Source organism: Pleurodeles waltl, chromosome 9, assembly GCF_031143425.1.
Source record: "Pleurodeles waltl isolate 20211129_DDA chromosome 9, aPleWal1.hap1.20221129, whole genome shotgun sequence".
NCBI lineage: Eukaryota > Metazoa > Chordata > Amphibia > Caudata > Salamandridae > Pleurodeles > Pleurodeles waltl.
In genome coordinates, this window is record NC_090448.1 from 159540720 (window position 1) to 159559221 (window position 18502).

The 18502-nt window shown below is 47.6% G+C and overlaps 1 protein-coding gene across 6 annotated transcripts in view; it reads left to right on the forward strand.

Annotated features, from left to right (window-relative positions):
- The window catches only part of SLMAP (sarcolemma associated protein), a 793819-nt gene that overhangs the window by 672517 nt on the left and 102800 nt on the right, over positions 1-18502 (forward strand). For all 6 annotated transcript variants that reach the window (XM_069206475.1, XM_069206474.1, XM_069206478.1 and 3 more), the window contains one exon: positions 13650-13784. In XM_069206475.1, coding sequence (XP_069062576.1) covers positions 13650-13784 — 135 coding nt within the window. The remainder of the gene's footprint in view (positions 1-13649; positions 13785-18502) is intronic.

The window sequence follows — 18502 nt, forward strand, 5'->3', positions numbered from 1 at the left end:
GGAGGGCTCAAAACACATAGGTGCCTATGAAGAACAGGGGTGCTCCGGTTCCAGTCTGCCAACAGGTAAGTACCTGCGTCTTCAGAGGGCAGACCAGGGAGGTTTGGTAGAGCACTAGGGGGGACACAAGTAGGCACACAAAGCACACCCTCAGCGACGGCTGGGTGAAGTGTGCAAAGCAGGCGTCGGGTTTGTATTAGAAATCAATGGAGGGACCCGGGGGTCACTCTAGCGGTGCAGGCAGAGCACAGGCGGCTTCTCGGGCCAGCCACCAACTGGGCTAGGCAGAGGGCCACCTGATGGTCACTCCTGCACTGGAGTTCGGTTCCTTCTGGTCCTGGGGGCTGCGGTCGCAGTGCTTGGTCCAGGCATCGGGTTCCTTGTTACAGGCATTCATGGTCGGGGGGAGCCTCTGGATTCTCTCTGCATGCGTCACTGTGGGGCTCCCGGGGGGTCGTCTCGGGTTACTCACGAGGTCGCAGTCGCCTGGGAGTCCTCCCTGTAGTGTTGGTTCTCTGGAGCTCGAGCTGGGGGCGCCGGGTGCAGAGGGTGAAGTCTCACTCTTCCGGCGGGAAGAATGAGTTCTTTAAAAGTTGCTTCTTTGTTGCAAAAATGTTGCTGTTAGTGAACAGTGCCGCTGTTCTCTGGAGTTTCTTTGTCCTTCGGTTCAGAGCAGTCCTCTGAGGCTTCAGAGGTGGCTGGTCCCTGTCGGATGCGTCGCTGTGCAGGTTCTTTGAGTCTAGAGACAGGCCGGTAGGGCTGGGGCCAAAGCAGTAGTCGTCTCCGTCGTCTCTGCAGGGCTTTTAGGTCAGCAGTCCTTATTCTTGTTGTAGGTTGCAGGAATCTGATTTCCTGGGTTCTGGGGTGCCCCTACCTACTGACGTTAGGGGTGTGTTTAGGTCAGGAGGGCAGCAGCTAATGGTTGCTGTCCTGAAGGGTGGCTGCACCCTCGTTGTGCCTCCTTCCTGAGGGGAGGGGACACATCCCTGATCCTATTGGGGGAATTCTCCAATCTCAAGATGGATCATTTCTAAAGGCAGGGGTCACCTCAACTCAGGACACCTTAGGGGTTGTCCTGACTGGTGGGTGACTCCTCCTTGTTTATCTCATTATCTCCTCAGTGGCTGGAGGAGCAGGCATCTCCACTAGCTGGAATGGCCTGCGGTGCTGTAGCAAAAGGCATGAGCCTTTGAGGCTCACTGCCAGGTGATACAGTTCCTGCAGGGGGAGGTGAGAAGCACCTCCAGCCAGTACAGGCTTTGCTCCTGGCCACAGAGTGACAAAGGCACTCTCCCCATGTGGCCAGCAACTCGTCTGGTTGTGGCAGGCTGGCAGAAACTGGTCAGCCTAGCACTAGGAGTCGCACTGGTATTCAGGGGAGATCTCTAAGATGTCCTCTGGGTGCATTTTAGAATAAATTCCACACGGGCATCAATGTGCATTTATTGCGCTGAGAAGTCTGATACCAAACTTCCCAGATTTCAGTGTAGCCAGTATGGAACTGTGTAGTTCGTGTTTGACAAACTCCCAGACCATATACTCTTTATGGCACTTACAATGTCTAAGGTTTTGCTTAGACACTGTAGTGGCATAAAGCTCATGCACATATGCCCTCACCTGTGATATAGTGCACCCTGCCTTAGGGCTGTAAGGCCTTCTAGAGGGGTGACTTACGTATGCCACAGGCAGTGTGAGGTGGGCATTGCACTCTGAGGGGAGTGCCATGTCGACTTAGTCATTTTCTCCCCACCAGCACACACAGGCTGTGAGGCAGTGTGCATGTGCTGAGTGAGTGGTCCCCAGGGTGGCATTAGACATGCTGCAGCCCTTAGACCTTCCCTGGCATCAGGGCCCTTGGTACCAGGGCTACCATTTACAAGGACTTATCTGTGTGCCAGGGCTGTGCAAATTGTGGGACCAAAGGTACAATTTAGGGAAAGAACACTGGTGCTGGGGCCTGGTTAGCAGGGTCCCAGCACACGTTCATTCATAACTGGCATCAACACTAGGCAAAATGTCAGGGCCAAATAGGCGTTTCCTTACAGTACCCAACGAAGGTAAGTGTGTTAGAATCCCAAGGGCTGAGTTAGTTGGAATTACCAGAGGTAAGTATCCGAAATCCCACAAGCCCCTGGGGGCAGAGTTGTTATTGAGCCGGTTGTCCCATAGGCTAACACAAGTCCATCGCCGTTGGAATTTTCAGGATTCAGCACCCATCCTAGAGGACCCAGAGGAAACCAGTTGGCACAAGGAAGATTGTATAGTGCCCCCCACCCATGGATACCCAGGGAAGTGGAGTACCTATACCAGAGAGGCCAGGTGCATAGGGGTGAAGTGATGTTGGAAACCTTCATTGGTGTCAGTGGGAGTCTCGCTTGTCCAGCTGCTATTGCGACCGGTGGACCAGGTCAGTGGGACCCAAAAGTGGATTCTGGACGAGAAGAACCTGAAGAAGAAGGTGACGGGCTCCAGACCACTTGTAGATGTCCAGGTGGTGCAGGTAGGCAATGCCCCCGTCCTAGAGGTGAAGTTCCTGCAGGTCAGTGAAGGAAGTAGTCCAGCTGTGGAGTGCAGGGGATGCAGGAATATTCTTGGACTTACCCACAAACTGTTCCATGTCAATCGCCAGATTGCAGGGAGGGTCAATGGTCAGCGGGACCACCAACAAACATTGGCAACCATAAGAGAAGTTGCAGAGAAGTTTGCAGAGTTTTGGGGTCCAGCAAGGTCCAAGAGACTCGACCTTTGTAGTGGAGTCAGGGCCGGCCCTCAGTACACAGGAGAGCTAGCAGGAATCGTTGGAGTCCCAACGAGTGACCCTTTGGTGGCAGGCAGAAGTCGTCACAGGGAGGCCTCAGCAGCACAACAATGCAGGAGACCCACGTCACAGGAGTTGCAGAGTGGAAGCTGAACTTGGAGTTGCAGAGTACTGTAGGCTGCAACTTCTTGGCACTTGAAGATCTCCTGGAGGAAGACTCAACAACTCTCGGTAAGAGCAACAGTCGCAGTGCACAGGGGTTCCGTTCCAGTGGCTGCAGCAAGGGACCTCTGTCTCCCAAGTTGGTCAGAAGACAAGTCAGACCCGGAGAGGCCACAGAACCAGCACCTGTTTCGCAGAGGCTTTCGATGTCCGTGGAACAACATGATCCACCAGCCGGTCGTTGTCATCTTAAAGTGCCTACAGATGCATGGGAGTGACTCCTTCACTCCCAGGGAGATTCCTTGTTTCTTAATGCAAACAGAGTTCTGGTGACCCTGGAGGATGCACAGCTATGGGTGTTGCAGAAATCAGGAGCTGGAGAAACAATGTTGCAGTGGTAGTCCTCCTAACTGGACACAGTCTTGTTTCAGTTCCTAAGGCAGACCGGCAGCTGTTTCGGAGGCCAGGAGCAGAAGATGTCTTTCAGAGAGATCCTTGTATGGCCTTGCTCAACAAATCTGGGGACCCACCCTTGAGGGAGCCCTTAAGTAACCCAAAAGGGAGTTTGACACTATCTCCAGAGACCCACTTATCAAAGGGGGGCAGGGACGTCATCTACCTGGCCTAACCAGTCAGATACTCCCAGGAGCCTCTGCACATCATATTTCCAAGATGGCAGAATCAAGTGGCCACCTGGAGGAGCTGGACAGAGGGGTGGTCACTTCCCTGTCCTTTGTGTGATTTTGCGCAAGAGCAGAAACCGGGGGTTCCTGTCCTACTGCAAACCGGTTTATGCAAGGAGGGCACCAAATGTGCTCTTCATAACAGTCTGGTGGCGCTGAGAGGCCACCCCACCTCAGCCTAGATACACCTAGTTCTAAAGGAGAGGGGGTCACCCCTCCCTCCTACAGGAAACCCTTTGTTTTGCCTTCCCATGCTTGAGTTGGGTTCAGCAGCTACATACATGCTGCAGCCCATGGGAGACCCCTGGTGTACCAATGCCCTGGGTACCTAAGTACCATATACTGGGGACTTGCATGGGTGCACCAGTATGCCAATTGTGGGGTGTAAAAGTTACCATGTAACCAAATATAGAGGCAAGAGCACAGACAATGGGGGTCCGATTAGCAGGATCCCAGTGTACTACGGTCTAAACACACTGACACCAGGCAAAAAGTGGGGATAACTATGCTAGAAAGATGTTACTTTCCTACAAATGCACTATCTGGTAGAGGCATATTGTAGTTGAAGATTCCTTACCAAGCTCTGCCAACTGATTCCTAGGGACAGTGACAACCTTTTTCAGGGCCTTAGTTTTGATGCACCAGTTATTCAGCATTCTTCATGGCTATGCATTTCTGGTGTGGAAAGTTGTGAAGAGAAACTGACATCAGCACGCCAGGGTGGCTCACATATATGACTCCATGACCTGATATCCTGTGTGGACAACAGAAATAGAGCATTTCTGATGGATACAACTACCTTTGGATTCCTCACATAATGAATTTTCCCCATGCGCCAGCATCCAACGGAACTTTTTTTCTAGCTCTGCCCGTCGACGAGGACGTCACAATTGCCCGACTCCCACGCAGCACCGTCTGACGTCATCCAGGCAATAAGAGGTCCTCGCCGGCGTGCTGATGTCAGTTCCCTTTTTTCCGTGCCTTCGAGTAACGGTTATTTCTTCGAGGCTCCAAGGAGCTACTATTTCACTCCGAGTGTTACTATGTCTCAGACGTATGAATCCGAAAGCACTCAAGGAGCGGGAGTCCAAGTTATTCTTGGCGAAATCAAAGAAGGAGAGACATCACCATCGTAGGTCTTCCTCTAAATCTTCGAAGTCGCACAGACGTCATTGAGACGCCCGGCGCCGGCATGGATCACGTCATCGGTCGAGTAAGGACCGATCCCGCTCAAGGTCGCCATCAGGGCATTCTCTTCATGCAGCATGGCCCTGAAATCAACGAATGCAACCTGTATCTTGGGCAGCTCCATCTATGCCCTGATGGACGAGGCTAAGACGAGACATCCTGGATTGTCTCAGGAGGTTCTGAACCTTTTGACGGACGCTCAGGCGGCTGCAACTCAGGTCATCCAATCTGGACTTGACATGTCTGATTCCATGGCCAGAGCAATGGGCACGTCCATAGCAACAAGAAGGCATGCCTGGCTACTATCTTCAGGATTCTCTCCCGATGTGCAGTCAACCCTACTTGACTTACCCTTTGATGGGGATAAACTCTTCGGGACAAAGGCTGACTCTGTCTTGGAGCGGTTCAAGGAGAGTAAGGCCACTGCAAAGTCATTAGCCTTGCAGGCCTCCATCTCCACTCCTTCACAAGCATTCAGGAGGTTCAGGGGGTTTGGGCGTGGCTCTTCCTTTCGAAGGAGATTTCAGCAGACAGGCCAGCAGGCTGCCTCTAGTCACCCATATAGATCATATAGGGGAAGGGGTAGGGTTCGTACCAGAGGGGCCACCCAGCAGCACTCTACCTCTTCCTCTTCCTCCTGAGGGGTGCAGCAGGGAAAGCAGCCTTAGTCCTCAATCAATCCCTTTGCATGCATCTTCTGTAGGGGGGAGATTATTGCAGTTTCTCCACATGTGAGAGTCAATAACATCGGACTCCTGGGTCACCGATATTGTGGGGAAAGGCTATACTCTTCCCTTTCGGGAGTTTCCCCATCCCATCCCTCCCTGCCCATCCTTCTGTTCGGAAGACCATCTCCTTTTATTACAACAGGAGGTTATAGTCCTTTTGTCGAAAGGTGCAGGAGAGTTGGGTCCAGAGCAGGAGAGGGGTCAGGGCTGTTATTTAAGATATTTCCTGATCCCCCAAAAAGGATGGTCGGTTGAGGCCAATCCTGGACCTGAGGATTTTGAATCGGTTCCTCAAGCTGGAAAAGTTCAAAATGCTGACCCTAGCACAGGTGCTTTTGGCGTTGAACGAAGGGGATTGGATGGTGTCTGTCGACTTGCAGGATGCTTACTTTCATATCCCGATTTTCAAGTCGCACATGAAGTATCTCCGGTTTGTGGTGGGATAGTAACACTATCAGTTTGCGATCCTTCCGTTTGGTCTTACTTCAGCATCTCGAATCTTCACGAAGGTGATGGCGGTGGTTGCAGCAGAGCTCAGGAGGAGGGGGATAGCAATATTCCCTTACCTGGACGATTGGTTGATCAAAGCCAAGTCTCCGGAGCTCGTGCTGCGTCACCTGCAGTCGACAACCCAGTTGTTGTTCGATCTGGGCTTTTCGGTGAACGTGCCCAAATCTCACCTGGAGCCCTCTCAACGCCTCCTGTTCATAGGGGCAGTACTAGACACAACATTGAATCGGGCCTTTCCTCCGCCGCAGCGGATTCAGGACATTCAGGCGTCGATTCCAATGTTCTAGAATAGAGCGGTCGTACCAGTCCTCAAGGTCCTTCGTCTGCTCGGTCTGTTCGCTTCTTGCATTCTGTTGGTCACTCATGCACGCTGGCACATGAGGGCTCTTCAGTGGTGCCTCCGCAGGCAGTGGTTTCCGCACAAAGGAGATCTCGAGGAATCGACAAGGATCTCCAGAGACACTGCAGGGATCTTCGATGGTGGGCTGCGGTCTGCAACCTTTCTCAAGGAAGGCCGTTCTCGCTGCCACTTCCAGTGGCCACAGTGATAACGGATGCTTCCACTCTAGGGTGGGGAGCTCATCTGGGGGACCTGGAGGTCAAACGTCAGTTGTCTCCAGTGGAACAGTTTCATATCAATCTGTTAGAATTGCGGGCAATAGGTCTGGCTCTCAAGGCCTTCCTCCCATCCCTTTGCGATTAGTCTGTCCAGGTCCTGACAGACAAGACTACCGCAATGTGATATATAAACAACCAAGGAGGGGTGGGGTCGTACCTTCTCTGCAGAGAAGCTCTGAGACTCTGGTCCTGGGCACAGGACCATCAGATTTGCTTGGTAGCAAACCATCCGGCCGGAGTTTTGAACGTACGTGCTGACAGTCTGTCGGCACATCTCGCCCTGACCTGGTCCTTTTACATCTTCCAAATGTGGGGGTTTCCTCAGATAGACCTGTTTGCCACTTGGGAGAACGTGCACTGCCCGTCGTTCTGCAGCCTCCAGTATCCGGTGCAAGGAGCGTTGAGGGACGGGTTTCAGGTGTCCTGGTACGGCCAGTTGCTTTACGCATTTCCCCCCCCCATACCTTTGATTCCTTGGGTCCTGAGGAAGATTTGCCAAGACCGGGCCCAAGTCATCTTAATATCTCCGGATTGGCCAAGAAGGGTGTGGTAGTCAGACCTTCTCCAACTCTCACTGTGCCCCCCGCTCCGTCTCCCTCACAGGGCAGACCTCCTCTCGCAGTCGTAGGGACAGGTTCTACACCCCCACCCCCAGAGCCTGCACATACATGCCTGGAGATTGAACGGGGCAATCTGAGTACTTTTTCTCTCCCATCAGAAGTGGTGGACGTTATATTATCGACCAGGCGACACTCTTCCAAATCTATCTATGCAAGCAGGTGGGCTAAATTTGTGACTGTGTGGAGTGAATCAAATTGATCTCTTGTGTGCCCACTTATCGGACATTTTGTCATTTGCGCTGTCCTTAACGCAGAGGGGTTGTGCAGTTGCGACTGTTAAGGGTTACTTGTCCGCACTGTCAGCCTTTCTGTGTCTACCAGACCAACCCTCCTTGTTTAAGTCCCCAATAGTTTTGAGGTTCATTAAGGGGCTCACTAACAAGTTTCCGCCCACTCCATTCGTTATGCCGCAGTGGGATTTGAACTTAGTGTTAGCATTTCTGATGGGTTCACCGTTTGAACCAATGCATTTATGTTCCTTAAGGTTATTAGTTTTTAAAACTGTTTTCCTGGTTGACATTACGTTAGCTAGGAGGGTGAGTGAGCACCAGGCTCTTAGCATGGAACCCCCATACACTTCCTTTTATAGGGACAAGGTGATGCTAAGGACCAAGGCGGCTTTCTTACCGAAGGTTGTTACACCCTTTCATGTAGGACAGTCCATCATACTTTACTCCATCTATCCTCCACCTCATCCATCAAAGGAGGAAGAGAGACTACCCTGGCTAGATCCAAGAAGAACATTGAGCTTCTTCGTCGACAGGACGAGAGAGTTCAGACAGGAGGATCAGCTCTTCGTCGGTTACGTGGGGAAGAGGAAAGGCAAGGCTGTCCACAATAGAACGCTTTCCAGGTGGGTCATTCTTTGCATCAAAGTGTGTTATTCTTTAGCAAAGAAGGAACCTCCTGTTGGGATAAGAGCCCATTCCACCAGGGCTAAGGTGGCCTCTTCGGCCTTAGCTAGAGGTGTTCCCGTGGTTGACATCTGCAAGGCCGCAACTTGGGCATCCTTCCACACGTTTGCTAAACATTATTGTTTGGATTCTGAAGTCCGGAGGGATGGCCATTTTGCACAGTCCGTGCTGCAGGATTTCTTGGTTTGACCATTCAGGTACCCACCTCCGATTGCGGTACTGCTTACGGACTCTATTCATAATGTGAGGAATCCACAGGTAGTTGTATCCATCAGAAGAACAAGTTACTTACCTTTTGTAACGCCTTTTCTGGTGGATACACTAGCTACCTGTGGATTCTTCACGGTCCCACCCGCCTCCCCGTTGCCTGGATGGTCTTATCAAGATTTCCTTGGGTGTGTATCTGTATATTATTGATATGTATATACTGTTGCCATTGTTTATATATGTGATATATGTATGTATATATGTATGTGTGTGTGTGTGTGTGTGTGTGTGTGTATATATATATATATATATATAAAATAATTTTGTAGTTATGTATATAGTATTATGGAGTTAATGTCAAATATGTATTGTTGGTAGTCACCTGTTCGCCTCAAAGGCACATAAAAAATGGTGAAAACTGACGTCGGCACGCCAGCGAGGACCTCTTATTGCCTGGATGACGTCAGACGGTGTTGCGTGGGAGTCAGGCAATTGTGACGTCCTCGTCGACGTGCAGAGCTAGAAGAACATTTCTGTCCGATGCTGGTGCATGGGGAAAATTCATTATGTGAGGAATCCACAGGTAGCTAGTGTATCCACCAGAAAAGGCGTTACCGAAGGTAAGTATCTTGTTCATCAACGCCACCTAACTGCGCACATGGGTAATGATCAAGACAAATCTCTAGTTCAGACTGATGAATGGGGAAATCCAAAGGTAATGGATCTGCAACTGGAATGTCTCTATCATATCAGGTGTTTCCGAAGGTAATTAAGTTGTTATTCTTGGTCTTGAAGCTGCTAAACTTGAAAGCTGATACCACAACTTTTCCCAGCAAGCCCCTAGTTTCCAGGGCAGTTTACATCTCCCAAGCAGATCGAATAATTCCATGAGGCCATTCTCCAACTCTTCACATTTTTACCAACTCCCTCTGGTGCATCTGCAGGCCCCAGGGAGCCAAGAGATTCTCCACCTGGGGTACCACCGGTGGGTTCACCATGAGCACCTGCTGGACCTTCCGAGTCAATGACAGGGCTGCCTATGGCTCCTATTTTGACTCTGCTTCCGGCACCACAGTCCACACCGGTGCATCAACAGCAATGGCAAATCACTCAACACCAGAAGACGAGGTTCCAATTGTCCTCGCTGACATTGCTTTGGTTTGACCTCAATTGAAGTTGTGTCTGACCGCCGTTGTGGCTCCTTTTCATCCACTTGATTTAGATCCACAATGACAAACGTACACCCATCATTTTCTACTTGCTGCAGATTTAGGTAACAAATACAATGCAGGTGATGAGACTGGCCAACCCTACCACAAGGAAAATTGGTATGACAACGTGCAGGAGGCTAGTGGCATTGATACCTCCTCTGAGGCCAGTATCCTCTCACCCACTGGCCCTGCCACTAAAGAAAGTACTTCCTTTGCCATGGTTATGAATAGGGCAGTTGAAGCCCTAGACCTACAGCTCACCACCTTGGAAGTCAAGATCAATGTTCAAGTTCTTCAGCTGTGGTAAACATCCATTGAGCCCCTCTTACCATTCAGTGATTCCCTTACAGCTACTTTGTTGGGGACATTGGGCAAAACTTGCTCTGGCCCCACTGGTCAACTGCCAAATTGCACGCAGCTACCACCCTGACCCACACCCCACTCCCCCTATGAAAGCTTGGTGTCTCAGGCATCTGCAAGCACGACTAATCTCAGCACATTCCTGTTGACTTGGAGATAGTCAAAGCAGGTGGAGACGTTCCGGAAGAGGTTTTTCTCCTCCACCAGCTTGGCTCTCAGGTCAGTGAATGCCAGCTGCCCGCTGGGGTGTAATTCTCATGCTCTTTGGCACTCGAATGCTCAAGGCTTCCCAGGTGTCCTTGACTGTCATTGACCGGTACTCACCCAGGTTGGTTGCACTGCAGGCAATTTCACAATTGGCTGTGGCTTGGACAACAACAATTTCCATCTGATTGATAACATTGCTGCCACACTTGCGTGTGGTCCACTGGTGTTTCCGGTGATATCCATTCATCCCCAATGGACATGCTGTTTGAAGGCACTCACCTGTTTGGGGACAAGGCAGACTACACTTTTGAGAGGTTCAAGGAGCGCAGGATCATTGCATGCTCTCCGGGCTGATCAGCCCCACCTTACCAGCCACATCACCCCTACTGTTGTTTTCATGGCTTCTACAGAGATACTGCATACCATCAGCAAATCCTACCCAGCATGACACCCAGCAGTTTTGCAGATGTACCCACCGGCCCTACGGTCTGTTGTGAAATGTCCACCTGGCCTATTGCCACCCCGGCAAGCCTCACATGACAGGCGTCTTTGGCGTGCTGTTAGTGGAGTACAGTCATCCCGTTGGACCCAGGATCCAACAATTCTTGCCAGATTGGCAGGCAGTAACTTTAGACAGGTGGATCCCACAAATTGCGCAGAACAGAAGGGCTACTCAACCGCCACAACCACCCCCCCAACACCCCCACATCCCCCCGCTCTGCCTGCCCCCAAGACGTTGGACTATCTTTCTGTTTGGCTGCATGAAGTGCAAGCTGTTTTGGCCAAAGGGCCTATTGAGAGAGTCCCTGTGTCAGAAGTAGACGTGGTTATTCATGCAATTTTCTGTTGTTTTTAAGAAGGCCAGCACCCTCTCAAAGCCTTCCTCTGGAAAGAAAAATTCAGAATGCTCACACTAGCACAGTCCTTGTCTATCTTCAACCTTGGAAACTGGATGCTGTTATTGGCCCGGAAGGATGCCTATTTCTATATATCCAACCTGCAGTCCCACACATGCTATCTGTGATTTGTGGTGGAACAAAAGCCTTTTCAGTTGGATGGGTTCCCCTTAGGTCTCACTTGCACTCCTCAGCAGTTTACCAATGTGATGACAGCACACCTTTGGATGTCAGGGATGCCAGTCTTTCCCTACCTCAATGACTAGCTGTTAAAGGCAAGCTTGTCCCAGGCAGTCGTCAGCCACCTCTAAACTATGGTGAACCTCCTGTTTTCTTTGAGGTTCACTATCAACGTGTGCAAGTCATACCTGACTCCTCAGTCGCTCTCCTCCATCGAAGCCATTCTTGACACAGTTCACTTTTGTGCCTTTCCCCTAGGACAAAGAGTCCAAGACATTCCGGCTAAGATCCTCATCTTTCAGCATTGATCCTTTATTTCGGTGAGGTCAACTCTGAGGCTGATGGGACTGGTGTCCTCCTGCATTCTACGTGTCGAGCATGCCAGGTGGCCCATGCAATCTCTGCAGTAAGATTGCAGTGGGCCCAGCATCAAACAGACATCTGACCATGTTCATTTTTCTAAAGAGAGTGCAAAAGATATACAGTGGTAGTTACTGGACCGCAACTGGGTCATACTCCGATCCCGATCCCTTTAGCATTCAGCTGACAGTGGTGATTGATGCACTGTTCCTGGGTTAGGGTGGCCATCTGAGAAAGGTGGAGATCAGAAACCTCTTGTATCAGGCGGGTACTCAGCTCCATAGAAACCTTCTGGAACTGAGATCCAGCCACTTGGTGCTGAAAGCCTTCCTTCCATCCATCAAGGGAAGTCTGGTACAGGTGCTCATTGACAACACCCCTGCCATGTGGTATTGCAACAGACAGGGTAGGGTGGAAGGTGGAATTGCAGACCCTTTGCCAAGAGGTATTGCGCCTCTGGAAATGGCTGGAAGACAAAGGAACCATGCTAGTGGTGAACCATCTGGAGGGATCATTGAATGCCAGGACGGGCAAACGCAGCCGTTGGCACCTCGAGAATCATGAGTGCCAGTTACTCCCAGAGGTGCTGTAAGGTCTCTTCCGCGAATAGGTGAACCTTAGCTCGATCTGTTTGCCACAGCCAAGAATGCGCAGTGTCAGTAATTCTGCGTATTTGAGTTTTCAAGAGGTCTCTCGCTTGAAGAAGCATTCCTCCTTGATTGGAACTCAGGACTCCTGTATGCCTTTCCACCAATACCACACTTGCCATGAGTTCTAATGAAGATCAGGACCAGTCGGGCGCAATTCATCCTAGTGGCCCCAGCCTGGACAAGGAGATGATGGTTTCCCGAATTTCTGTCTGTGCATGAGCATCTGTTTTCTGATCAGACTGGCCCTCCAATAGGTTCTGCTTTCGCGGCACAATGGCAGAGTGCTGCATCTGGGCCCTCACAATTTCAACTTTTATGCTTTGACAGGCAGGTGTGTCAGCAAATACTGTGTACGCCTGTGATGGGGACAGATTTGTGGTTTGCTGCAGAATTTGCCTGATAGACACTCTACAGGCAAAGGTATCTGATATTTTGTTGCTTGTTTTGTCCCTACCCCAGCAAGGCTTTTCTCTGGACACAGTTAAAGGGTTTCTTTCAGCTCTTTTGGCCTTTTTATGGTTACCAGATCAGCTCCATTTTTAATCTCCAGTTGTTTCGCGCTTCTTTAAAAGATTACAAGATTGGTTTCCTAAGTCTCCCTTTCTCATGCCCTATTGGGACCTTACCTTGAACTTCTTATTTCAGAAGTGCACTCCATTTGAGCTGCTTTACAGCTTTTCCTTGTGGCTCCTCACCCTCAAGAGAGTGTTCCTCTTTGCCGTAATATCGGTGGGGCGTGTGAGTGAGCTTCAAGCTCTTCTTGTCAACCCACCAGACACCATCTTCTTCCCAGACAAGCTGTTTTTTTGGATATGGGCATCCTTCTTGCTTAAAGTTCTGAAGTGAAATGCTGTAAGTTTGGAACTGCAAGGTGCCACCTACTGGCTTTGCATAGGTACCGCTGAAAAGTTTCCATATCCAGTCTGAAGCCTGCTCAATATTCAAGGTGAGGAATCTGCACCTAAATAGTGTCTATCAGAAAGGGATTACCGAAGGTAAGTAGCTTGTTCTTTAAGCATGTTTGTTTACTAATTAAAATATTCATTTGACCATTTACTAGCAATAGATTAATGCAGGGGTCTTCAAAATGGGGGCCACAGGTGATTCCAGGGGGGCCGCCAAGCTCTGGCCATAAAGTCATTATGCAGATAACACTGCTTTTTTTAAGCAGAAAAACATTTATTGAATTTTTTAAAAGGTTACAGAACTTAACTGCACTGTTTAAATAAGTCTAGACATATCTAAACATTGCCAACTTAATAGAATAATTGTGAAAAATTCTGAACAAAGGGTGATTTTTTTTCTTTTTTTTCCCCTCACTGGTGGGGTGCAGCATTAAAAGAAATTGAAAACCACTGAATTAATGCAACCTTTGTTACTTTCCAATTTGATCCTAGTTTGAAAACACGCAGACATTATTGTGTGAGCTAAAGGTTAAGTTTGAAGTTACGGAGCGGGACAAACAGTTGGTGAAAGAGGAGCTCCAACAATGTCAAGAAAACTTGAAGCTGCTGCAAGAAAAAGGGGGAAATGTAAGTTTATACACGAAGTACGAAGAATTGGGATGTGATATTACCTGACTAACACAATGTGCCAACATTTTTGGGGGCGATGGGATTCTCATACCTATCAAACTATTTTATTTAGAATGTTTTACTGCAGTAATTGTAAGTTATATTTGGTCTGGGTATGATAATAAATTAAGTGTAGTGTAACTAAAACCCTTAACATAACATATATGTCAGAATTCTACTCATTAAATTTTGAACTCAAAACAGCATAAAAATGATGACTGTTTTACACATTTTAGCACAATAGAGACCTGACACCCCTGGAATCCTACTTTTCATGTACAAGATAAAGTCCCTACTTATTCTCAAAGTGCCTGGTTTCAATTTAGCAAATTGTGCATCTAGGTTAATGCATTTTTGAATATGACATCTTCCTGGAAAAATATTAGTGAACCATTTTCTCTTCTTAACAACATCAGAAAACCATCACCATTTATTTAGAATAGGTTCCACCGTTCCCCACCCCCACCTTCGAACCTCATTGTGCTCCCCAAACATTCAAGCAATCCTTGCTTTTTCACATAAAATTCCTAGCACCTTTTTCCCCATTTAGTTAAAATGAAGAACTCCTTTAATTCTCAAAAGTACACTGAATCAGTACATGCTACATTTTTGCTCCTAAATGATTGTATGAATAAAGCAATCTGTTTTCTATTTATTTTTTCAGTGCTACATACTTTTAAATATTGTATTGGGGGCTCAGAATTCAATACAGATGTATTGTTGTTTTTTGATTTCACGGTTTTGTAAATGTAAAGTTGTCTACAGTGACACATCAATGTTTTTAAGCATGCATCTGTTCCATTAAATTTCAGTTATGTTTGTCCTATTTGACCTAGGTCATGTTGTGGACTGGGCCCGATGATAGTCTCCTGTAGCGACCGCTATAGGCAGATGCATGTATTTCTACTTTGTTTTGCAGTGCAGTATCATAACATTGGACCGGAAAAGATTCCCCTTACTAGATAGTCAGAAAGATGGTACATATAGTTTTAAACATGCCCAGGCAAGCATTCCCATTTGCCTCTCTGCAGTGAGTCCTTTGTCCAAAGTCAAACTTTTTACCACATTCTACTGTGTGGCCTGGGTATGTTGCTATCCCTAGAGCGCACCACTGAATAAGCGCTCACTACCAAGTATGAAAGTGGTATATCTCTCTCTACAGCGGACACTGTAGCAATATAGTTAACAGATCAAGGTGCAACTCTACATCATAATTAGAGCAGTAGAGTTAGCCTGTGGATACATGAGCTAATCTCCATCAGGCACTGCCAGTCTTACTTAGGGTACCACTAACCTTGCTCTGTAATGGCGATCTTTTCAAATAATGAGTCAATAAGTAAACTTGCCTAATTCTTCCTACGTGGCTGTACTGCTCTCCACAAAAGTCTATCACAGAATTCAAAAATTGCTTTGTTCTACAGTAACAATCATGAGGTTCCCTCCAATGCATAGTTTTGTAGTACTGCATTTCTGATCTTTCGATCTTGCACTGATAAAATAGTGCTCTTATTCAGTAGGTGTACCTGGATAATTCCAGACCATCAGTTATGTCTACTATTGCACTGAAAGAGTTTACCCCCGAAGATGGCATTGTTTTTGATGCTGGATTCCTGTGGTACTTTATTAGTCTCTGACTTCCTCAGACAGGAACATATACCTCAAATAGTGTTTCTGTTAGAGATTGATATAGCACTAGATATGGAAACATTGAAATGTAAAACTACTTAATTAAAGCAGCACAATACACTGCTACATCTCTTCAAAGACACTTCATTGTATAACCTGAATATCCCTTATAGAACTAATTTGCCTAAGCAGTGTTTGATTACCATTATTGTTTACTCAAGTCTTCTAAAGTCTTTTTTTGTTTGTTTTTTTATTTTATAAGAATAGTTATTAGTCCCCTAAGCCAGCAAAAAGCTTAACCCACATGCTTACCGACGGTCATTGTTTCTAGAGGGTAGGGGTATGAGTGACAATACTTTACTTTGTCTTCTGGTGGGGTGGGCATGTTTGAATTTTCAAATAGTTTTCTGAAATGTGTCAAACTGAGATAATTATTGTGCGGTCTTCCTGTGGCAGGCCAACAAAATACCTCTCTCTTTAATCTCAAGTAAATTGAGAGGGAATTTATCACAGTGCTTCTTTTAAACAGCTTCTTAAAAAGCTGTGATGAGATTTTCTCGGGTAAAAGTTTCTAGGTGAAAATGTAAATTATACAAAGCTGTATCATATTTAAGTTAATGACTAGAATTAATTTGTTCGAATGTTATGCAGTATAGTCCGTCGAGGTATTGTAATGAAACAATCCCAGACTTTGGTTGTGATCAGTACTAAGGCATATTTACCATTTGATGGGCACATTTGACACTTCAGCATCAGTTCACTGAAAGGTTGCACTCTTTTGCAGTCTTTCCTTGACTTTGTTAATCCATGAAAAACCTATCTTTAAAAACCTGTTTTCACAGATCTTTTAGATTAACAAAATATTTTTGAGCATTTATTGTGATGTTTAATTTTCTGTGGTTCTTTTTTGGTAGCATTTATTTATATTTATAACAATATTCTACGTGAACACAATGATAGAATTATACTGTTTTCTTATTTTATATTTTTTATCACCATGCCCCTCAGACGTCCTTGTACTTGAAAAGAAAAGGAATGTAAATTAAGAACTTGTGGAAATTGCTTGCAGGGTCGCATACTTAGTATTTGCTGAACTGCATGTTATTGAACTTCAGAAGCAGGCAGCCCAGCTTTGTGGTTGTAGTCCTAACCCAGCATTTGTTGGCATGCATCTAATTCACTGGCTGAGTCAGAGGCATTCAAGGTGGCGTCACAGAACCTCTTTCTCTACAACAAAAGTAGCTTACAACTCAGAACTGCATTGTAAGCTTTCCACATTAGAAACTAAGATCAGGGCTCTTGAGAGCATGACACTCAGAACTCCTTTTGTCGCCGAGCAGATAACTCCTGCCAAATAAAAATATGCTGAAGTTCAGGAAACATTGAGAAAGGGGACTACAAGTGGTACTTGAGCAGATGGCATTTAGGGATCATCTGGGCAGGCAAACTATGGGAATAATTAATAAAGGCCAGTACACAAGCAACAATGCTGTACAAACAGAGCTCCACAATGACAGACGGCCTTAATAGGGCACACCATTGGGTAAAGGTTTCGGAGGGACATTAGACAGATCTGTCAAATAAAAAGATATAAAGGCATTAATAGTTACTCTAGGGAATGGAGAAACACCATGGACTGGCAGATTTATGTATGAATTTGTTGAGTTTGAACAAATGTATTAGCACCTAAACTAACATTAGTGTATGAACAGGCCAAAGCGCAGTTTGCTATCACATTTGAGGCTATTATAGTTTTGCTCTCTAAGCCTAAATCAATCCTATGCATCAGAAATTGTACAGGCCATTGTGCATGTTTGTAAGGAAATGCCTCCTTGGCATGGTTACCCCCTGACTTTTTGCCTTTGCTGATGCCAAGTTATGATTTGAAAGTGTGCTGAGGCCTGCTAACCAGGCCCCAGCATTCTTTCCCTAACCTGTACTTTTGTTTCCACAATTGGCACACCCTGGCATCCAGGTAAGTCCCTTGTAACTGGTACCCCTGGTACCAAGTGTCCTGATGCCAGGGAAGGTCTCTAAGGGCTGCAGCTTATCTTATGCCACCCTGGGGACCACTCACTCAGCACACACACTGCTTGGCAGATTGTGTGTGCTGGTGGGGATAAAATGACTAAGTCGACATGGCACTCCCCTCATGCCAACCTCACACTGCCTATGGCATAGGTAAGTCACCCCTCTAGTAGGCCTTACAGCCCTAAGGCAGGGTGCACTATACCATAGGTGAGGGCATAAGTGCATGAGCACTATGCCCCTACAGTGTCTAAGCAAAACCTTAGACATTGTAAGTGCAGGGTAGCCATAAGAGTATATGGTCTGGGAGTCTGTCATGCACGAACTCCACAGCACCAGAATGGCTACAATGAAAACTGTGAAGTTTGGTATCAACCTTCTCAGCACAATAAATGTACACTGATGCCAGTGTACATTTTATTGTAAAATACACCCCAGAAGGCATCTTAGAGATGCCCCCTGAAACCATACCCGACTACCAGTGTGGGCTGACTAGTTTTAGCAGCCTGCCACACACCAGACATGTTGCTGGCCACATGGGGAGAGTGCCTTTGTCACTCAGTGGCTAGTAACAAAGCCTGTACTGGGTGGAGGTGCCTCTCACTTCCCCCTGCAGGCACTGCAACACCTGGCAGTGAGCCTCAAAGGCTCACCCCCTTTGTTACAGCACCCCAGGGCACTCCAGCTAGTGGAGTTGCCCGCCCCCTCCGGCCATGGCCCCACTTTTGGCGGCAAGGCCGGAGGAGAGAATGAGAAAAACAAGGAGGAGTCACTGGCCAGTCAGGACAGCCCCTAAGGTGTCATGAGCTGAGGTGACTCTGACTTTTAGAAATCCTCCATCTTACAGATGGAGGATTCCCCCAATAGGATTAGGGATGTGCCCCCCTCCCCTCAGGGAGGAGGCACAAAGAGGGTGTAGCCACCCTCAGGGCTAGTAGCCATTGGCTACTAACCCCCCAGACCTAAACACACCCCTAAATCGAGTATTTAGGGGCTCCCAGAACCAAGCAAGATAGATTCCT